Source organism: Melitaea cinxia, chromosome 13 (genome assembly GCF_905220565.1).
Source record: "Melitaea cinxia chromosome 13, ilMelCinx1.1, whole genome shotgun sequence".
In the NCBI taxonomy this organism is placed as follows: Eukaryota; Metazoa; Arthropoda; class Insecta; order Lepidoptera; family Nymphalidae; genus Melitaea; species Melitaea cinxia.
In genome coordinates, this window is record NC_059406.1 from 15,941,427 (window position 1) to 15,966,197 (window position 24,771).

At 33.2% G+C, this 24,771-nt stretch overlaps 1 protein-coding gene across 1 annotated transcript in view; it reads left to right on the forward strand.

The window, feature by feature from the left end:
* Positions 1-3,557: 3,557 nt before the first annotated feature.
* LOC123658955 (microtubule-associated protein futsch-like) overlaps positions 3,558-24,771 on the forward strand; it is a 51,770-nt gene continuing 30,556 nt past the window's right edge. The window contains exons 1-5 of the mRNA XM_045594245.1: positions 3,558-3,647; positions 5,806-6,031; positions 17,426-17,584; positions 23,646-23,827; positions 24,599-24,770. Coding sequence (XP_045450201.1) covers positions 3,558-3,647; positions 5,806-6,031; positions 17,426-17,584; positions 23,646-23,827; positions 24,599-24,770 — 829 coding nt within the window. The remainder of the gene's footprint in view (positions 3,648-5,805; positions 6,032-17,425; positions 17,585-23,645; positions 23,828-24,598; position 24,771) is intronic.

Genomic DNA, 24,771 nt, shown 5'->3' on the forward strand with positions numbered 1-24,771 from the left:
ATTTCTGTCCCCCTTTCATTCAGTCAATATACTCTCAAAGTGGTATCAAATTTCTAAGCCCTATTCATATGAAATCCTAAATGATATTCTGTTCAATGATAAGCTCGATACTCGAAAAGTGAAGTAAACGGACCTATTCAGTGACGATCGGATTACCGGCACTCGAAAACAGAATGAATGGCGTGAGCGATTGTCATGAGGTTTGAGGACGGGAAGCGATTAACACGTAAAGATATTAAAACGTTACTTTGACAATTTTGTAAAAATAGGATTTTAATAAATTTAATTTCATTTACCAAAAAAAAAAATCTGTTAAATTTAGTTTAGATCTAAGAATCGATCTAACCAAGAGAAAGTGGAAAAAGTATTTACTTGCTATACACGAATGATTTGTGATATGTAAAATTCATAGGGTCTTTAAATAACAAAATTAAAAAAAGTACATCGTTCCAGTTAGACTTCAAACACCCGATTCAAAAGATATAATTTTAAAAATGTATATTACGATCAGAGTGAAAGTAATCAGTAGATTTGTGGCTGAAATTCTACTAGCAAGAAGATTCAATTTAACACTTTCCTTTAAAAAGTCTCAGTACCTAAAACTAAAATATTAATAACATATTACCAACCCATGCAGTTTTCTCTGCCTCTACACTTGCTGCTTTCGTCATATGAGTACCAAATACGTGAACATGATATTTCAAAATAGAAGCATTGAATCAAATACGAAGTCTAAATAAAATATAAATTCAAACCATCCTATACTTAAATTCTACAATTTAGTACAATGAGGAGAGACTCCATGTTATAAAAGAAAAGTAACCGAAATAGTTAATTATTCAGAAACGAAATTAATCTTGTAACACAAAAGAAAAAGTTAGAGATGAAATTAAAAATTCAAAAAGAAAGGTTAATCAAAACAAAAACTAAAACAACCTTAACGAAGCAGCGTTTGTCACAATTAGCAAAGATAAGATATTAGACAACAGACAGACTAATTGCACGCTTCCAGTAACAACCGAGTGTTATGAACAAAGCGCTGTTGCCACAATTGCCCTTTTCAAAAGGGTCAAGGTCACTTGAGGGCGTTGAAACCTCCCCTCATTTTTAGGATTTCTCGTCGCATTTCTCTCGCTCCGAAATATACCAAATGATGTCTAATTAGTACTTGCCTTTGAATTTCGTCGCCTCAATGAATATTACTTTTTTCTCTGAGCACATCTTTTCTTACATCAAAGTATAGAAATGTGATAATGGCGCTAATTAAGGATTTAATAATATAAAAGAATATGACATTACGATGAATGAGAATCAAATTATGATTTGTATCTTTGAAACCTTCAGATGTATTTAGTTGTAGCATGTGTTATAAGTTTGGTTTTTGTTTACTTTTACCTCCTGTTTTTTTAAACTAGGTTTTTTAAACGAGCGTACGGCTCACCTGATGGTAAGCGTGTTGCCGACCCATCCACATTTCCCATTAGGAGCTCTGGTCACCTTATTCACCAACAGGAACACAACACTGCTTGAAAGCAGTATTATTTAGCTGTGGTCTTCTGTAAGGTCGAGGTACTACCCCAGTCGGGCTGCTCAACTTTTACCTCAATTTTTCCTATACCTCATAATAGAATTTTTAAATCACAAGTGGCTTTAGACGGATAAGACTATGTTTTTTGTTTTGAAATATTAATGAACAAAAATTTGTTATAAGTACCTACGTATTCATACCAAAATCAAGATTGTAATACAATGTAAAGTGAATATTTAAGTCCGCATAGATTAATATACGCTTCAGCCTGTGATATCCCACTACTGGGCATAGGACTCTTTCCCCATGTAGGAGAAGGATCAGAGCTTAATCCACCACGCTGCTCCAATGCGGGTTGGTGGATAGATTAATATAGATATCAATAAACTATTTGTTATATATATAAAAAAAAAAACAATATGCAGGTCCTATAATAGGATTGTATGTGAAAAAGGGACTAAAGGAAACCAATTTTTTTTACACATGGGTAAATATTTAAGATAAGAAAGATTATCCATTAGTTTTACAAGAAAAAATTCTTAGACGGAGAAATTATTTGTATTTTGAAAAATATTCGTACATTTCTTACTTTTTCCGCTCAGCTGAGTGTGATGGAGATAAACGAGTCAATAACCAGCGCCTTAGTGCCATTAATTTTGTTTACGAAGACAAGGTCACGGGCGTCGTTCTGCGCTACGCTAAGAATATCGTTAGATGTCGCTTTGAATCTTCTCCCCCTTGCGGGTTTGTTCATTGGGTTTGCTTTTGTTTATGTTTTAGTTTTATATGTGTTTGACTTAACGTTCCGTTCAGTTCCACTTGCGTTGACATTTTTATTCATGCTTATTTCCTCTTAATCCTACATGTTAGCTGATTAAAATCTACGAATATTATTAGTTTTATTTTTGCATTGTACTGCATTTTAACTCAATCGAGATTATTTTTCTTGTTTTAATAGCTTTTACGAGTATTGCACAACCCGCCAAGAAAACTACACCTATTCTACGGGATTTACAAAATAAATACGCCGTTGCAAAGTGAGGTTTTTCATTTGAAATTTTGAAGGCAAGACAAATTATATGGAGACGCATCTATCAAAACTGTAGAACTAAACGATAGCACAATTTAAATGCATACAACGACATCTATCGTCGAGTAGCAATATTACGTTAAACAGTTTCAATATTATGAATTATAACATCATCATCATCATTTTAGCCTATTGCAGTCCACTGCTGGACATGGGCCTCCACAAGTTCGCGTCAAAAATTATTGGTCCACGTTATTTTTGCGTAAACTTGTGGAGGCCTATGTCCAGCAGTGGACTGTATAGGCTGTAATGATGATACAGGTGTTTGCCGTGGTCTGGGTGTTTGTGTAGTCCTTGTGGGTCTCCCCACCGTGCCTCTGAGAGCACGTTAAGCCGTCCCCCGCATTGGAGCAGCGTGGTGGATTAAGCTCTGATCCTTCTACATGGGAAAAGAGGCCTATGCCCAGTAGTAAGATATTACAGGCTGAAACAGAATAAAACAATCAATACAATCAATTTGTAATAGCATGGAATAATAATATACTATTGTATTTTAACTATAAGCCATGTCCTGACAATAAGGTACAATAGATCTGAACTGTGTCTTCGATATACTAAACGTAACTGCCTATGAGAGAAAGAGAGAAAGAATATGTGTGTGCACGCACCTCTCTCTCTTGCTCCGTGCGCTTCATCCGATCACACTTTTCGTAACGCTCTCGTCATGCTTTCGCCAGTTTACTCCCCTGTCAAGCGTGCGTGAAGAGGTTTTACTTTAAAAATAACTGTCAAAATTGGTGCAGTCATTCGAAAGTAATACACGTACATACATCTCAGTGATCAATTGCCAGAAAAAATATACCCAACTTTAGTACTACAACTATCCGTTCCATTAAATATCGTTCCTTATTTCCAGGCGAAAGATTGATCCAGTACGCGTCCGAGAACCTCGTGACGGAGATCCTGATTCATCCCCAGATGAACACGCTGATGCAGTGCATGAGGAACCTGCTCAGCTCGTTCACGAGACACAGACATCTCGTACACGCCGGATATACGTTTGCCGGCAACGGCTCCTGGATTATGCAAGTACGTATCGGTTACTTTGGATAATTTATCTTTTGAACGATCCTTTAAGTTGGCGCCACTGGGTTTGTATTTAATTTAGTCAGGTAGCGAGTGCAATGTTTTTTTTTTATTGATTTAATGTATTTTTATGCATAATGAAAAAAAAATCAGCATTCTGCACTCCTTCTCCATATATACTATAAGTGTGCGAGATTTCATTCTTCTACGTCCGTGCAATTTTCGTAAAAAGGGATAAAAAGTTTTTGCTTCACATATTAATATAGAGTATAAAGATAATCCATTAAATGCAATAAAGCCAATATTATTAATAAATATGATACGTGTTACCCTTTTTTTTGTTGCCAAGCGAAGCTCGTTACGGGTTTTTAATTTCCGCTTCGCTCCGACACGACATTAACGGATAGGAATGACATTGATTTATCCGGGAAATGTGTTCCGTTTTCAAAATCTATAAATACTTCTACTTGATATTGCTAAAACCATTAGTACCAGTGCGGGACCTTTGGAAGCCATTAAAACAAATGAATGAATTAAATAATTTAAAAATACCTACTTATATTCTTAACGTTGATTTAATAAACGGTGAAAGATTATGAATTGACATTTCGACTAATTTGCTTAAACCTAACTAAAACTAATTTTAATGTATTTTGTTAGCATTTAATTTTGTAACTATGACAATTATTAAAATATTGCATTTTGTGTCGATGTTACTCTTGTTGTTTATTCGCTTAGTACCGGAACAGTACAAAGATGGTGACGCCATCTACCAAATGGTTTATACCTATTAATTTACGATTAGCTGTGTATATATATATATATGTTTGGGGATAACTTCGTCGCCTATGAACCGATTTGATAATCCTTTTTTGTTTGAAAGATGCAGATCTTAAGGGTTTTAATTTTTTTCGTCTTCTTACATTGTATTGTCTATTTAATTGAAGTTGGTTTATTTTTTCGTTTGCTAACAAACATAATTTATTATTATATCGATTCTGATAGATGTAGAGATTGAATTGGTACCTGATAAAATAGCAAGAATACTAATTAGAAATACATTCCTCAGTTATTGATTCTCTTAATTATGTTTCAAGAATGTCTAAAAATCGACTCCCGGAAAAACATATTATACAATAAACATATACAGCTTTCCTAAGTTTTCTTTTTACAATCAAAATTTATACGTCAACCATTTACCATTCTAAAAAATTTCCAACTTTCACCATGTATAATTTTTCATTCTTTACTCTTTTTTCTTTTTATTGTTCTGTGAAAATTTGGAGATAGACTTTAGTCAACACGTATCCTAAGGTTTATGTATTATTTCGTTTCCTTGGCTTCTTGGTAACATCATCCTATTTAAAAACTTTATGTCCTACACTTACTTTAATATAGCTTCGGAATTAATAGTTTTAATCTAATAATAATTGATATTTTAAGAATCGATTGACGTATATTTAAAGACGTAGAGGCCATACTTGTACTAATTCAATAAACGTTAGTCGTTCCGCATCATGCTAAATTAATTAATCAAATAATTACCGAATTTAAGCATTTAAAGCATCAGCAATCTATAACATTATTATACCGTTAATTAACTATTAAATCAATTATACAACGACGAGGAAAGTAACTAAACCTTACAAAAAATTACAATCAAATAATACGCAAGTGGACGCAGCTAGTAGTCGTTTTTGTGACAGCAAAGGTAGCTAGAGATACTGGGGAGAGTCGATCAAATGGACCGTACTGTTGTTTGCCACCATAATGATATAAACAAGAATTTATTGATATTATCGATATTAAATATTTAATAATTAACTGAGGTAAGGCACACAAAATATCCTGCTCAAAATCTGGAGCAGTCCAACTAAGGTAGTACCTCGACCTTACAGAAGATCACAATAATATTGCTGCCAAGCAGTGTTCTAGTCCTGTGGTGAATAAGTTGACTAGAGCTGCTGCGGTATTGGGGTTAGGGTTGATAACGCGCTTACAATGCTTCTGATATTGCAGGCGTATATAAGCTACGGTAATCGCTAGCCATCTGCTGAGCCTGCTGATAGTTGTGTATCAATTTAACCAGTAAGCTCTACAAACATAAATTTATTTCCTAAAGCTCTATTAACAATATCTTAAATGGCCCTAATTGTTTCAGGATGGGACATTTTCCCTTGCTGACTTTACTGACGCTTACCAAGAGAACGAAGTTCAGCGCGTTATCCGCGCCTACGAGAACTCGATCTCCATTGACATACATTGCTCGACCGGCGGCGGTGAGTGGCACAAGCTACCCGACATGCCGTTCGCCAAACACTGCAAGATCAGGGTCAACCCCACTGATATACTCGACTCAGGCTCACAAGCCATCAAGGATTTTATCAGTAAGTACCTGCTTATTGTATTTATTTGTATAAGGTGTTGTGACGTGGTCAAAATATTAAACAATATTCTGATAGAATTTATTAATTAATTTACTTATAAAGTATGTCGTGACTAACTCTAAAAATATATAAAATACTAGCTGAGCTAGCGATCTTGAACTGGGACTTTCACGGGCAGATATCTGATGTAATAAGGGGTAAATTAGGCTACTTTTTATTTTTTTTATTTTGAATCTCTGCGAACGTGTCAATAAAATCATATCCAGTAGTTTCGGAAATCAACCTGGACACACACACACACACACACACACACACACACACACAGAGATGTATGTATTTGTGTAGGAAGTTTTTAAAAAATAAGAAATGTGTTTCCTATACAATTAAATTAATACTAGGTTTACACAAAATTAAAAATAGATTATTTAATTATTACAAATGTTAATACCATAGAATACACAGCAACACCAACTCTAAATTGAATATAATATGCATACAGAAATTCATTGCTGCAGTTTCAGACGCATAACTTAATTAGAAGGACGCCTGTGCAAAATAAACGTGAGATGCAATTTCAAGTTATCTTGCATCGCAATTTTGATGCAATTTACAATTTGAAACTTCTCAACAATATTCTTTAGAATAGATTGAAATGCTTAGTTTAAAATGGTTTTAGCTTTTTTATCTACACATATAAATAAAATTGACTGTCTGTCTGTGATTACAAAATAATTTTGTTTTTTCAAGTGCATATATTTATTTACACGACACTAAAACACAAATAAAGATTTTAAAATTTTATCTATCTATCCGTCTTTCTGTTTGTCCGAACTGATCTTCAGAAAACCTGAACCGATTTTTATGAGACTTTCACTAGAATATAGAGGAGGCTGTGCAGGAATATATAGGCTATTTTTATTACGGAATTCCCGCAAAATCGGGATTTACGGGAAAAACTTACTGACGCTGACCCAGTGACGCTGTATTTCATGCAAGTTTTTACTAATTTCGTGCTAAAAACACAGTTTACATATTATTTTCAAAACGGTAACTGTGAGCCTTTTTTGCCGATTCTTCTCTGCAGAATCTACATCATGCATCGGTGGTAGCTTTAATTTAAAAAAAAATAATCACTTTAAAATATTAATTTATACAATGATGATTCGAAAGTGCTTTTGAAGCCTATTTGAATAAAGATGTTTTTCATTTCGATTTTTTTTTTGTTTGAATGCGCTAATGGTACGCCCATTTACCAAGGAAGGATAAGACTATAACTCCTTAAATTAACACGGTTACAGCACAGCTAGTTCTTAATAGTCTTTTGTGTACTTACTGTTACCAAATTTAATCGACTGTAAGATCCTAAGTTGATAGCTTATATTAACACTATTATATTTAAGTACTAAGTGTCTGACACATTTCAGTAGATTTGCGTGATCAAGAACAGACAAAATTTAGACGTTTAAATTTATCTTCGCTTTTGATGTTTTAAAATAAATCTTGACTGCTTCTTGAAACTCGATTTATTTATAAAAAGAATATCTTCTATAAAAGTTAAACCAAGTCATTAAACTTCATATTTTTTACTAATATTATAAATTTTGAGACAACGAATTTTATTTCAAATTTTGGTCATTTGGGGACACGTTATCCCGACGATTTAGCCTGCAACATCCCACTAGTATTCATATGCATCTTTCTCCACGTAGGAATAGGATTGGGAGCTTAATCCACCACTGCTACTTCACCACTTGCTACTTCACTGCGGTTTGGCGAATATGTTCTCTACCATAAGTAACGATCGCTATCAGATATTTATGATAACAACCGGGACCGACATCACAACGTGCATGGCATGGTAGGAGAGACAAAAAACCAAACCGAAAAGAAACATTTGTACAAATACAACCATCCATCCCGAGCGGGAATCGAATATATTTTTTTTACCATATTTCCATGTGTGAACTTTTTGCAACAAATTGACATATTAAAATTATTTATTTAATAATTAAAGCAACTTTTAAAACACTAAGGGGTGTTATATTACATAGTAAACTCTGGAGGGTTGTTAGACCACTTACGTAATTAAACATACATTGTTAGTGCTTTTAGCGCTTCTGCTAAACTATCCAATTTGCTTTATATACATAATTAACTAGTAAGATACAGGACTTTCCTACTTTAGTTGAGAGGGGTTTAAAATACAGCGTACGGATGAAATACAGTGTACAGAACTCAGTAAAAGAAGATAAAGGACCGGATGTCATTTTAAGATAAAATTACATCTTATTCAAACTTGACTTAATTGTTTTCGTGATACCGTTTTTACTAAAAATATATTTCACTCATAACACTAGATAAATAGCACAATCGTCTGAAACTTAATTTTAATCAAATCGTAATCAAAAGCATCAGTAATTTAATTAAACGAAAGATATATTTGTATCAAAATGTGCTAATTTAGATTTGTTCAGCATTAATATAAAGTATTGTTTTTAAGAAATTTTGAATTATTTATCTGTGGTCCATAAAATTGTAAATTATTAACAACTAGCTGTGCTCGTGACTTAGTCTACGTGGAATTTAACAAAAAAGTTATTGTTCAGTTCCCAGAGTTATAAAACAAAAAAATCTAAAATAAAAGTAGCCTAAGTTACTCCTTATTACATAAGCCAAATCGGTCCAGCCGTTTCAGAGATTAGCCGGAACAAACAAACAGACAGACAAACAAAAATTGTAAAAAATATTATTTTGGTACTATTACATATTATGTACCTACGGTGTATAAATCCATTTGCATTTAGTAAAAAGCGGTTATTTTAATATTACAAGCAGACACTCCAATTTTATTTATTTTTATAGATTTCCCTTAACTATAAAACAGACATTTTACGATCCATTTTAGCCAACCAATAAACATAATCGTTATTACAACTATATTCAAGTATTAAGTTAAACGATTTAGCTATTAGTTTTAGTTGAAATTAATTAGATATCTTTCAATTCCATCATACAATCTTAACTTTGGCGTTTTCTAGCTAGTTATCAGTTCTATCCCATATTTCGGTAATTTCCATATGAATCACACTATTCAGCCACTCATAAATTAGAGAGCGTCACTACTCTGACATTCAAAAGTAATGACGCTTCTTGTGGCACGACTTGATTACAATTAATAGATCATATAACTTATGTGTAGTTCTACCAACGTTGGAGACATACAAATATATACATCTATAATTTAATATTATAAAAAGATAAGATTTGTATTTTGAACGTTTGTAATAAATAATACTGTTTTCAAGCAGTATTGTGTTCCTGTTGGTGAGTAAGGTGACCAGAGCTATTCTTTTTTTTTTTTTTTTTATTATGTTATGGGCTTACTCTTGACCTCAGTCTAGCTCTAGAGCACAGACGAGGTCGAAGATGGGGCGAGTTCGCCCAGAAAGCTCTGGGGGAGATTGAGGATTGGGTCAGTAACGCGCTTGCGATGCTTCTGGTGTTGCAGGCGTCTATAAGCTACGGTAATCGCTTACCATCAGGTGAGCCGTACGCTTGTTTGCCGACCTAGTGACATAAAAAAAAAAACAACCAAAATTATGCTATCCACAAGGTTGGAGTCGCGAGCGGATATTCCAATTTCGAATAGGAGCGATTGCATTGAATAAAAAAATTTACAAGTGCTTGATCTTTAGACCATTAATTGGCCATTATTTGACCGTTAGTTGACCTGTAAGTCTATGCAATTAAATAAAATTTACAAATAATGTCAAGCACGTTCTGGTATTTCAATCTATTGTTTCTTAGACACTACAAAATTTAAGAAGAAAATTGAAGGAAAAAAGTTGAGTTAAAATCCGTAACATCAAAAAAAATTTATAAAAGCAAATTTTCGAATATTCTTATCCTCCTAAATCAACGTGCAAATTAAGAACTCAAAATTGGATGTCAGTCAGTTCAGCCTATCGCAGTCCACTGCTCACATAGGCCTCCCCAAGTTCGCACTAGACATCGTTTTTACTTTTAGTAATTATTTAAAAATCCTTAGTTCTTACGATCTAGTGTAGTAATGAGAAGAATCCTCCATGGACAACTGGGTTGTGAGCTTGATTTGCACTCTTTTGTGCAAATATTTCTTTGTAGTTTAGATGTTTGTCTGTGTATGTCCTCATCGTAGCTCAAATAGCACGTAAAGCCATCATTCTCGACTATTATCCAAAATATTTCATAAAAATTATTACTTGTACGTCGTTACTCGTCAATCCACAGCGGAACAACATGATATTTATAGATTCACTCTTCCAATTGTAAGAGAATTTTGAGGGAAATAAATGTATAACACTATGGCTAGTTTTAAGCGTACACTTAAATTTAGCGTTTTCTATTTCATAGAAAAGCCATAACACGACTATAGTTGCAGCGTTGTTCAAGTAAATACACCTTAATGGCTTAGCAATCACGCAAATTGATTTCAGAGAACCAATGTCAATTAAATGTACGTCCATTTTATTTGACAAACTTTCAAATTTCAATTTAAACAACTGATAAGCGTTAGTTTAATATTAGCTGTCACGTTGTTGGACTTACGGTAACTTTTGATACTATATCATACTGTGCAATTAGAGTATGTCATTAAGAAAGTCACGGTTAGTGAGGTGTAATGATAAATGACTCAACTAATTAAAAAACCCGCTTCAATAACTTTCCTTTGAATACCGTAATATCGAGCTCCGTCGCGCTGAAAGGAAGTTTTTCATTAAAAAGTGGAATTTCAAAACGACGTCCGCGATAGCAAACATATCTCTCGTAGCGAGGTCGAAGTTTACACGGGGATGTGAAATTTTTATTAGTTTTACTAATTCATTTCAGACCTGTAAGTGTTTTCTAACATATGTCCTAGCAAAGACTCAATTCTATCTTTGTGTAAGTCAGGTAGTCATTTCAGCTTATCGCAGTACACTGCTGGACATATACCCTAAGTTCGCGCAAGACGGTTTTCCGCAATCCTCATCCAGCTTCCTCCGGCAAACTTTACCACCTGCGTTTGGTAAAAGGGATTTTAAATATCCAAAATTATTTCAATTATGGTACCTATACCTAAAAGTTGACCAGTAGAAACAGGCTTAAATAATACTTGTAGACTTGTAGTATAAATAAAGGCTTGATTCAACAATTGCCGGTCGATAGCAAAAGTCATTAGTGCAGTTGAAAAAATGCAACAATTTATGTTGAACTTTTTCTGAATTGATGATTTTTCGATTCGTTGAATATCAAATAGTTTTCAATCGAACGAAGTTTCATGAATAAATTTTTATTTCTACTACTGTTCTGCGAGATAATTACAAAATATAAAAACAATTGACGGTGTAAGCAATACTGAATCTGTCTTTGTTTAAAAAAAAACAGTTGTTTGTGCCTTTTGTTAAAAGAAGTAGGAGGTTCTCAATTAGACTAAATTTATGACATCTGTAAAGTCATCGTTAGTCGAAAGCTTGTTAGGTGGTCCATTGACAAAGTTTCATTTTTATACTTGTTGACGTAAATTGTGGCCAGTATTTTTTTTTTTCGTTTTATTCATCATTACAGCCTATACAGTCCACTGCTGGACATAGGCCTCCACAAGTTTACGCCAAAAATAACGTGAACTTATGTGTGTTGCCCATAGTCACCACGCTGGGCAGGCGGGTTGGTATTTCGTTTTATTATTACAAGTTTATTTATTTTGTAATGATAAAAAAAAAATGTAAAGGAAGCCATTAGCATTTAAACTAGTTTGACAATTGCAATTTGTAGCTCTGGAAACGCTTCAGGCAGACTAACTTTGCAGGAACTCTCAACGACAAATTAACTGCGGGGAATTTGTAATTCACGTACGTAGGTAAGTTAGTGACATTTTGTAACAATAGTGCGGGGTTCGAGTGGTGTTATTACGTTTGTTATATAACTTTATTATTACGAGCCTCGAAGTTCTGCTGTTAAACTATTTCTTGTAGCACATACGCCAATTATGATGTTTGATCTCGAAATAGAAATTTAAATGCTGACTCTCTTCCATTATTTCCCATATTTACCTAATTATTACCTTCTATTAATTATATCTCTAAAGCAGTTAAGTCTTTTAATGATTAAGGACCCATTTCACTAGTTATGGAAAAGTTTATCCTACAAATAAGTTACGATTAGATTTTAACAGTGGAAGGGGAGGTAGAACAGGCAATTAGGACCTGTTTCGCCTCAATTAATAAACTTATATTTTTAGATTAACAATTGCGAATAAAAATATTCCATAATTTCATATAATATATATATGAAATAGTGGAATTCGGTGAAAAATAATAATATACCAACTTATATCAAAGTGCGTGTGTGCAACACACGGCAGAAGTGAAAATTCTGAAAAGTCGTAGGAAGGCAGGCCGTTGCTATTTGTTCTATGGACGATGATCCCGGTCTCGTGAAAAAGGTCGTAAGCGCCATGCACAACGTGTCGCTTACGCGTTTTGAGCGGTAATGTATTGTATCTCATTCTCTCCTATACATTTATATTTTTCTTTCTTTATCGTGACGCATTTTCATTTCATTCAGTTTAAAATCACAATAATTCTAAATAAGCTTTACTTCAAAATTGAATAAATTAATACAACTCATAACATGATATTTTAAACGTATTTTAAATTGTAGGCTTTCAATCTACCCGTTGCTTGAAGCTAATAAAATTAGTATTTTATTATTTAATTTTAGGCATCGTTGAAAGCTTTATCGTGTATTTCGTGAATTACGTCAATTTTAATGAAAGAAATTCAAAAACTCCTGTTAATTTTATAAAAGCAATATTTACTTACAAATTATTTGCTCATATAATTTTTGTAGAATGTCTTTCGATGTTAGAACTGTGATTCTGGTCATAATATTATCTTTACTTCTTCTTCTTCTTTAAGATTAATGGCTTTCCGTTACACGTAGAAATACTTTTTTTTTTATTGACGGAATATTTAATTGAAAAAATACTTGGTTACGTACATTTTTTTGCTTTTATATTCGCATATTTTTAATTAATTTTCTGATATTTAACTAAAAAATGTGATGTGTGCTGTTTTCGCTGTCAGTATTGGTTTTAAAATTTAGTGTAACAGATAAAAATCAGCCCATTTTATTTAATAAGCGTTTACTAAAATTTTTGGACATTTTCAGTACATCACTCCGATCTGTTGGTAGCTATAACTACTCAAATAATCAATTGACGACCTAACAGTACCAAGCAACAGCTTTCCGAACAAGTTAATTTCAAACATATTTAATAATTCATAAAATGAATAGAAGATTTGAGGATATCTATAAAAGACTGTTATTTTAATTACGAGTAACATCACAGCACACCTTAAAACATCTTAGAAATTATGAACAATGCCAGGACTTGATCAGGACTTCATTTTATTTCTTAGTATTCTAAACTTTGTCTTTCTTACACTTAAGTACACTTATAAGCAAAGTAACAAGGAAAAGAGTAAAATTAATTCCCTGAATAAGTTCGTCTCAACGAACGGTCTACAGTGAGAGTTAAGTCGAGGTTTTTCCGTGTAAATGAACTTTTTCAATGCGCCGTTTATTCCTACTCGTAATCTCTATCCGGTACATTGTCGCTTTATGACGTGGAAATCTTATACTTCACGGTTTTCGATATACTGTTCTGTATATAAACAGACTGAGACAGATTTTTATTTGTATGTATTTATTGAAAGTTGACTTTCTAGTTTTCTACTTCTATGGATAGTATTTTTTTTTAAATAGGGTTCGTAAAAATTGTATATATTTTTGGATCGACGTAAACGGAAGATTTACATATATTACGTGATATCTTAGTCAGTAAATTGTATCAGAATTATAACTAGAAAATTTAGCGAAACACCACTCTTAGCCATTACATTAGAGAAATTGGCATTCACCGTAAAAAAGTTTTTGATGACTTGAATCATCATTTTTTTTAAACTTTTCATAATCATACCTTCGTTTAATTTTTAGTTGGTATGTAGAACTCAAACTTGTTACATACTTTTAAATTTCAACAGAATATACGTGTACACCAAAAATGAGACTAGTCTGTCGTTAATAGGCCTATATAGGCTATTAAAGTACAATATCATTATAACTTCAGTGCCGCTACAAACTAGATAGGGCATTCTGAAACTAAGTTCCTAATTGGCTTCTACCTGACCTAACAAACAAAGTTACATATGTGACCTTAATGTACAGACAGGTTTTAAATCTAATCAATGACCAAGGTAATATTCCTGCCCCACTTTCAGTATTTATGATATAATTTTAAACAAATTTCTGAAGGTAATTTAACGTGATATTAAAATATTCTCATTACGGTATTAGAGTCTCATTAGATATCAGGGCAAATTGCAGAATGTACTTAGTATGTAATAAATTAAAAGAGATTTAATGAAACAACTTTTTTCGGATTTTATCGTGGTTTATTATTAACTTTTGATTTCCGACGTTTCGGATACTTTACAGCAACCATGGTCACGGGAGGACTGTCGAAACGTCGGGAATCAAAAGTTAATAATAAACCGCGATAAAATCCGAAAAAAGTTGTTTCATTAAATGAGTAAAATTCGCGTAAACATTAGAAAACAATATTAAAAGAGATTGTCAGTCAGGGAGTTCAGGGTAATTATTCTTCTAAATTAGGGCGTAAAATTAGATTTATACAGATGTTTGCCGTGGTATGGGTGTTTGTGCAGTCCTGTGGGTCTCCCTACGAGCCTCGGAGCATGTTAAGCCGTCGGTCCTGGTTGTTATCATGTACACTTGATAGCGATCGAGACCCACAAGGATAGACATCCAAAGCGGAAATAATTATTTGCACAAATAAATTAATAAATTCATAAAAATCCATAATATTTTTCTTTCTGTCCATGTTCCAATTGTAATAAAAAAAACGAGTGTGCTTTAGACCACACGACTGAAGTAAAGCTTACGAAACGTAACTCTCTTTCTATCTTCACTAACTTATATCTCCCTCACAACTTCCGTTCGCATCGCCTGATCACACTTTTCGCAACGCCCTCGTCACGCATTCCCCAGCTTACTCCCCAAGTCAATCGTACGTAAAGAAGTTTTACTTCAAACAATCTACAATTAAAACAAATTGACTCTTACTATTAGTTTACGTACAGTAAATACTGGTAAACTATTAAACCTGTATCTTATATCACAGCTTAAATCACTGTATTACGTTAATCTTATCGTCAGCGTTACTTATTTTACACGCTTTCACTCTCCGCATTTTAAGGAGTTAACTCCAAAACTCTAATAATACCTAGACATACTCTAATGCAATTATGTATTACGCTAAAAGCTATGAATATTTTAGCCCATAAGGGCGTTACTGTTATTAAGAAACAATACAAAAGAAAATGTATACAATGTTACCAAAAAATATCGTTATATTAAGAAATGAAACAGTCCAAAAACGCATTATCTTAATTCAAATTTATTTACAGATGACGTAGTAAAGGAAAACTCGCTTAAGATTATTTTTATCTCGTTAAACGTCTTAAAATATTATCTCGGGACAGAAATGTGAAAAGTACAAGTTAGAGGCTCACGAATGAACCCGCAGGGAAAAGTTTTATCATCAGAAAATTTTCGTAGAATATCCAAAGAAGTACATTATTAATTTCAATTTGTGAATTAAATTATTTGTCATTATTCTGCATACTAAATTGTCTTAAAATTAAGGATCTTGAGATGTAATAACTCATCCGATTATCTAATTTTTATGGCATGTACTTACATAACTTAACAATAACATTTACGGCGTACGTCTTCATTGCATAGTATAAAACAAAGTCGATTCGAACTACGAAACGGATTTTGATGCGGTTTTCTTTAGTAAATACAACTATTTCAGACGAAAGTTTATATGTATAATACATGCATAATATACTAGAGGAACACTGATAGTTTTTGCAACCGTGCGAAGTCGCGGCGGGTCGCTATTGTGAAATAAATACAACTTAGTAATTTGTCAATACAGTTATACGATACGCATTGAATACACAAGACGACCGAAAATATGAAATATACAGATATTACATATCCAATAAAATATGATCGGTACATAAAAATACACTAATATTATAGAAAAATGGAGTTTTACATGAAACTTATAATAATAAATATCTACAATAATAAATATCTACAACAATTAAGTTTGACACCAAATTTTATTTTTTTAAAGATGTATGTTATGTTAGCTTGTAATATGCACAATAAAGTATATTTCTTCTTCTTCTTCTAATAAATATCTATACTAATAAATGGAGAGTCGTTTTTTTTTCTTCTGTTATTTATTTATTTATTTATAAGATCACCAACATACTGTACACTGTTGCTACATAAAATATAATAATCAACAGTAATATAACTAAGTGCCAGCACAATTACAGGTGACGACAACATGCAAATGAATAATAGTAAAATTAAGACCGCGTACGTTACAGTGACAAAAATATTCTATTTATATAAGGAGAACAATGTTAAAAAAGAACAATATAGAATAGAACCAGTAGTCATAATAGTTTTGGGAACAGAATAATAATTCAAAGTTATTCAATTTAAAAATGTTATACTGCGAAAACCATATACCTAACCATAACCATAACCATGCTGTGTGGCTACGGCACTAAGAATTTAGCCACCCCTTCTCTTCCCGTGGGTGTCGTAAGAGGCGACTAAGGGATAACAAGGTTCCACTACCACCTTGGAACTTAAGAAGCCGACCGATGGCGGGATAACCATCCAACTGCTGGCTTTGAAATACACAGGCCGAAGACGGGCAGCAGCGTCTTCGGTGCGACAAAGCCAGTGCTGCAGTCACCAACCCGCCTGCCCAGCGTGGTGACTATGGGCAAAACACATGAGTTCACGTTATTTTTGGCGTAAACTTGTGAAGGCCTATGTCCAGCAGTGGACTGTATAGGCTGTAATGATGATGATGATGCGAAAACCATTGAACCGATCGGAATAATACTTATATAATAAGATTCAACGTGTTTTGGAGAAGGTTTTAGGATATGATATGTTAGTGATTACTTATCGCGTAAAAAAATATGACGGACAGAGGTCGCTGGTATAAATATAAACGAATTCCCACTCTATCAAAATCCAAATCAAAAATTACTTTATTTAACTAGGCTTGGAAAGCACATTTAAATCACCGTTACACAAATTGAAATTATATCACTTTACTAATGAAGCTACCACCGATTCGGAATGTAGATTCTGCAGAGAAGAACCGACAAGAAACTCCGCAGTTACTCTTTAGATAAACTGTGTTTTATTATTAAATTAGTAAATTAATTTATAAACTTTTTTCAACAGCGTACCTCGAACCATACGTAGTGCCCGCAAGCCTGGAACAGTTGCTCGTGTCCAGCGACGTGGTGGGCAACATCCGCTTCAGTCACCCGACCCTGTACGTCTTCCCTGGCGGTCAGGGCGACGCTGCACTATTCGGCATCAACGGATTTAACATGCTTGGTAAGTGAACGTAATTCTTACTAGAATAAGAGATGCTTTACAAGTTTGACACCAATCCGTCTGTGATTCTGTCCATGATGTCGTAGCTCTCGGCCACATGGCACAAAATATATACATTGGATTGCTTTTCACATGAAAGCGAGTTTCATGATAGTGGTTCTTGGCTATGTTTTGTAAATTTTAGTAATAGATCCAGTAGTTTGAAGAGTGTCAGATCTTTTCTAATATAGGACATTTTCGGCATAAAATAGAATTATTGGGTACCAGTATTATAAGACTGACTTATATAAGGCTTTTCTCGACTGTAGAGAAAAGAATCAACATAAAAAATATGTAAATCTAAGATACATAATACGAATATTAGTCTATATTAGTCTAGCCTACATATAAAACCAAGGATGAATGAATTGAATTGTGAAGTGAGAAGAAAAGTGCTTGGTATAGTGGTCACGGCAATACGTTGTTACTCTAACGATTGTCAATTACATTCTGGCGTTTCCGATGGGTTTTGCGTTTTTTTTTTGTTTGTGTTATTTTTTCTAACCCTCGGTCTTACTAGGCACAGTTAAATACAAAACATTTTACTTAATTTCGAAAGAAATTTTTAATAAATAATGTCTTTAAATAAATAATTGTGTTTGCTGGCAAACGAAGTAAAACCGACTTCAATTATATCGACAAGTAATACAACGTAGGTAGACGAAAAAATAGTCAAGTAAATACGCATTATCAAAGATTACTCCGAAAGTTGTAATCAGATCTCGCTACACCCAGAAATCGGTACACCCAGTAAAAAGTTATGCGGATTTTCGAGAGTTTCCCTCGATTTATCTGGGATTCCATCATCAGATCCTGGTTTCCTTATCATGGAACTAAACTATCTCCTTTCCAACAAAAAAAGAATTATCAATATCGGTTTATAAACGACGGAGTTATCCCCGAACATACATAAAAAATATATATACGGTCGAATTGAGTAACCTCCTCCTTTTTTTAAAGTCGGTTAAAAACACATATGTATTTAAACTTGATACAAATTAATAATAATATTTTCATTTAAAAAAAAGTCGAAACAAAGCAATTGGAAATTAATAGCAGTACAAATTACGATAATTGCGAGAAATACTTTTCGATATAGAATGATACAAAAAGTTCAAAAAGAACTAAATTAAATTTATCACCAATCGAAGTTTCCAGCAAAAAAAAAACTCGAGACGGCAATAAAAATTTTCTCGATCATAAAATAAACATTATTTAATAAAAGAAATGTGCTAGATAGAAAACCAATATTCCGCTTGGCACCGTGCCGAGACTCTCCAGCCAAGGCCAGCTTGGCCTCCGGGGCATCCGTGATTTAAACCCCTTAAGCACCGACGGGGCGGAATCACAGTTTATTGTGTTTTACTTATAGTGTCTCAAACACTAATGTAATTGGAAGAGTTGTTGTAGAAATATGTCAAATCGGATGATTTATGTTCGAGGTATTGGAGACATAAAAAAATTTTTACGATAAATTGTTTTTAAATTAAATTAAAATGACTATGTCATAAGTCGGTAAGTAGTTTATATCCGCTAATCTGAAGAAAATAAGTAATGGTAGATTAAGCTTAATTTAACGTTACAATTCTCATATTTAGGAGACACCTTTGTCTATTATTATTATTGTCTATTATTGTCTATAATTTTAGGAGAGTTCAGTAGTAAAAATGTATTCGAAAAACATTATAAAACTATTTTTGTATAATTTATAAAGATAATTTTAACATTCAATTACAGATAAAAATTAGTCATTTTACTACAACAAAATTCGATTTTATTTCAGTCTGAACATAGACATATCTTAAGTTTACAAATTCACAGAATAATTACCGAAAATTATGATAAGATATGAAATGCCTTTAAAATAAACTAATATAAAAAAAAACAAGCAAAAAGCTACTAACGTAATGATAAATAATGTGTTCCAAGCTAATTCCGCCTACAACGACGATTACTGTTGATATTGTCAATTACCACTGTTACTGGCTGACATACTAAGTCTCAAAAATACAGAGACAATTACTATTTTTCTACATATTTTTGTCGATGTCTAATTAAGCATACTAAACAAAAAATCAAGATAAAACACTAATAAGCGTTAAAAAATTGAAGGACACTGTCTGACACAGATGACAGCGACATCACCAATGAAAAAGGAAAATAATATCTCGACCAATTTTGGCGTCGAGCCAGACATTACGACAAAAAAGTAATTAATGTCGTTTAAGCGTTTTAACCGAACAAGAGCGTATTTTATAGTTTTTTTTTATAATAATTAAGATCTAATTATTCATTTTATTGTCTATGGTTATAATAAAAATATAATTGACAGATGTTTGTCTATGAAAGACATTTAGGAATAAATTATTATAAGGGTATTTAAGAAATAGAAGTCCTTTACTTTTTTTTTACTATACGATTATGAGCAGTTTTGTAAATTTGTTGCCCCGGTTAAATATTTTATATGTATGAGTATGGGTGGTAACCAAAAAGAACAAGTTGCTTGAATCTAATAAGACCTGAAATATTACAGGAGGTTCTCAATTCAATTATATTTTTTATGTATGTTACCTCAGAACTTTTGACTGGGTGGATCTATTTCGATGTTTTTTTTAATCGAAAGGTGTTGTGTGTTATGTTGTCCCTTTCAAATTATTTGAGATCTGACGAGTGCTCTTCGAGATATATCTGTAATGTTTACTTAATTATTTTTTCGTCAACTTACATTGTGATGCATGACTTTTAACTGGGTATACCGATTTTGATGATTCTTGTTTGAATCGAAAGTTGATGCTTGTCTTGTAGTTATTTACTATTCAAATTTCATTGAAATCTAATAACAACTTTTTGAGAAAATTTGATACCGCGTATTTACTTGATTATTTTTTCGTATACCAACGCTGTATTACTTGTCGATGTAATTGAAGTCGGTTTTTTTATAGTTTGCAAGCAAACACAATTATAATATTTGTGCACTAACTGTGCCATAGTAAATTAAATTTGGATATGTAAATACCAAGCACCTCTTTCATCACCAAACAGTGTTGACAGTTTGTCGATTTTATTAAGACAAACAAAGTAACTAATAACATAATAAATAAAAAATATTCAGAATATCTGTATTGTCAACTGATGTAATAAGTGCTGTAGCTAGTTCTGAAATAATAAAACATACATAGACTCGTGAATAGTATAAATTAGTCTGTTCTCGGTTAATTTCAGCTCATTTTGCATTGTACAAGTTGCAATTTGCGTTCGTCTGCGAATCCTTTTCGTTAGTTATGTCGGAAATTGCTCTTTTGTTCGCATCTGGCTCGAAGCCAGCGATACGAAAACCGTGCATGACTCTCTTAGGCGTTTTGTGACTAGAATCCCCCACTTACGTGTTTTATGGGGCGTATATTTTTAAAGTATTACTTGTTAAACGCAATTTTTAAACGTTTTGTCGTCATTTGTTTGTAATTTCATGCAAATTTGTTTAATTATTTTAGACTATGATTTTTGTTCTTGTTTTCGGAAATAAGTATTAAAATTATTATTTTATGTATATTATATAAGCCTCGGAGAGCACATTAAGCTGTCGGTCCCAGTGGTTATCATGTACACCTGACAGCGATCGTTACTCATAGTAGGGAATATATCCGACAACCCGCATTGGAGCAGCGTGGTGGATTAAGCTCTGACCCTTCTCCTACACGGCGAAAGAGGTCTATGCCCAACAGTGGGATATTACAGGCTGAAGCGTAATGGATTATTTAATGAAATAATCAATCGATTATTCGATTACATAATCCATTGAGATTTACATTACTAGAAAATAATAATTGACAACAGTCATATTAAAATTAAATATACGTTAACTCGACATACATAAAAACAGGTACTGTACATATCTCAACCCATTTATTCAAAAACTCTTTCAAGTGACCTCGTTATTGTCTCAGTAAAATGTTACTTACGTACAAAGTTTGCTTCAAAATGTGTACATAAAGATACACATCGTAGACGCTGAGAGCACTCTCGTGGAGCATCGAGCTTGAAGAGCTCATGAACGAACGTGTTACCAATATACAAACAGTTTAACAACGCATGTTATAAATACGAAGTACTAGAAGGTAAAATTAAATATAGTAAAATTAGTTTTAAGTAAATTGGTAAAGAGATTGACTTAAGCTTGGGATAAGACGTGGGTTGTTATTTATTGTAAAAAGAATTGTGGGGTTCGAATCGAGATCTGATGGGTATTTTTTAAGCTAACCCTGATGCGTATTTCATTGAGTATTTTTAACCGACTCAAAAAAGGAGGAGGCTATCAATTCGACCGTATATTTTTTTATGTATGTTCGGGGATAACTTTGTCGCTTATGAACCAATTTTGATAATTCTTTTTATAGAAAAGGAGATGTCCCAAGTGTGGTACCATGATAAGGAAAGGTTCTAACTTATCGATTTCATTGAAGTCGGTTTTTTTCGTTTGCGAGCAAACACAATTATTTCGAATACCTATATTATATTACTTGTCTTGTTTGTACTTGTTTGTAAATTGTGTTTTTTTAAATAATATTTATACACGAATTGCCTACATACTGATGAAATATGAATATTTTTTTTCGATCTTACTGACATAATAATAAATAAATATGAACTGTTATTTGTTAAAATACACATAGATGCGAATGAAATGAGTCGATAAAGGGCTCCCATTTGCGTTTTTCTCGCAAAAGAAGGAACTTGGAAAAGAAAGAAAGAAAAATCTGGAAACATCTGGATTCGAACCGGGCAGTTCTTGTTTACCTATGTATACAAGGAATGCTCGTTTAAGGGTATAAGAGAAATAAGACCTAAAAAGCGTATAAATAAAGAAAAGGTCATCAAAATAACCAAGTCGAATTTTATCCAAGTTTGTAATGGTTTTAAAAAAAAGCATTTACATATCGTAGCGCGTGCAAACACAGAGCGAACTGGCCGTCATGCGAGCCAATTTATTTTTCAATCAGCCAGTTCGATGTATCAAAGATTTATCTCTACCGCGAAACGCAAATCCATAAAATATTATATTTGCTTTCATTTAAATCGAAAACTTTGTGAATGGGTTCAGAATTTATTGGATTAGGATTTATCTTTAAAAACTTTTGAGTTAAAGATGAATGTGTACATTGATTTAAAATCAAATGTTGAATGGAGTTTGAATTTATTTTATTGAGGAAACACAATTATATGTCTTCAGGCTCTTACAGAATTGTACGGAGTAAATAATAATATTATTGAAAGCTTTGTTTTGAGTCCAGTAATCAGATAGACTTAACCGTTTATTGTATTTGATAACTTGCTCATGATCTGTGGTGATGTGGAAATGGTAAAATGTAACTAACTTAAAAAATGTATTGTTATGTACGATTTTATTTTTGTGTTACCCACACATTATATTCAAACAAAACATGATATTCAAAAATGTTTAGAATTCCAAATGTATTGTTATTATCGCTAATTTAATGACGATACGTTACCGCAGCGATCACAGCACTGACTGTTGCGCTGGCGGTCGCGGGTTCAATCCCCGCTCACGACCAACATTTGTATTGGCCGTATACATGTTTGTCGTAGTCTGGGTGTTTGTGCTTGTTGTGTGTTACTGGACTCCCGAAATTGGAGAAATCCTCCTAGAGGCCGTTGAATGTGAAGCGTTTATTTATTCATTCTTAAGTTTTTCGGTTAAGAAAAATTCTATTTATGACAGAAATCAAAAGAAACAACTTAATATTCAATAGACTTAAAAAAAGGTGGTATTGATTCCAGTTGAGTTAATTATGTGTGTCATAATTTTTACTGGGCATACCGATTTTAGTGATTCTCTTTTTATCCAAAAGATGGTACTTGTGTATCTCTATGTAAATTTGAATAAGATCTTAAGAGTCCCTTTAATTAATACTTAATAATCTTACTGGTCGTTGTCGATGGCACTTAAAGTTTTTTTCTTCTTCTTCGACACTTATAATTCAACAAATTTCTCGTAACATTCCAGTTGACGGTGGCTTCTCTCGGAAGGCATGCTGGTGGGACTTCGCACGTCATTTGGACAGACTCGACGCGGTACTCTTCACGAGGCTCAACAACTGCTCCGTCTCGGGCATGGCGTCTGTTCTCCATAGAAAGGCAACGGCCTCAGTTTACCCACAAATTGGTCACTTCTTCTGCAATCTTGAAGTGAGTATTTTGGCAAATTTTATAAACAATTCAACTGTTTCTGCTACGGTCCTACAAGTTTTTTTTTTTTTATAGATTTGACCCTATTAGGTGGAATATGTCAACTGTGATGAACATTTTTTCTTAAAGTCAGTCTATTCTTCTTATTTTAATATATAGGACTACGTCGCCAAACAAGGGTACGGCCTAATAGAGGTTCGTAAGACCACAAGCATCGCAAGCGGAGAGCACGTTAAGCTGTCGGTCCCAGTTTTTGTCATGTACACCTGATAGCGTTCGCTACTCCTAGTAGGGAATATATCCACCAACCCGCATTAGAGCAGAGTGGTAGATTAAGCTCTGATTCTTCTCCTACATGGGGAAAGAGGCCTATCCCCAGCAGTGCGATATTACAGGCTGAAGAGAAAGCAAACTTGTACTTAAATCGGAATTAACTTTTTTGTACTAGCCACTGGTCTGACAAAAATAGTAATAAGAACTATTGTACTTGTCACCTTTTAAAGAAAAAAAAATTAACATACACACACGGTCTGTTCTTAAAGTAACTTAATATCAGTGTTCAGGTAACAGCGATCTGATATTTAATTATTCGTATCATTATAAAAAAATAAAAATAAAAACGTACACTTCTGCACAATTTGGAGTGAAAACAAAAAACTACTACACTTTTTTACCATGCACAGTCTTCTTTGTTATTTATTTTATATTGTTTGTTATGTTGTGAATAAGTATAAATTTATTGTTAGTAAATCAACTGATTTCTATTTTAAGGAACGCCGAGGCTTAGCGAGTCCAGACGGTGACAAAGACTCAGACCCACTACTGGTGTCTCTATTACAATCGGGTTCTGATATGATGACCGATCTACGACACTTAAATCTAAAACCGCAACACTGCTACAGAAGTCCTGATCCAATCAATTTATATCACAAAGTTGGACACGG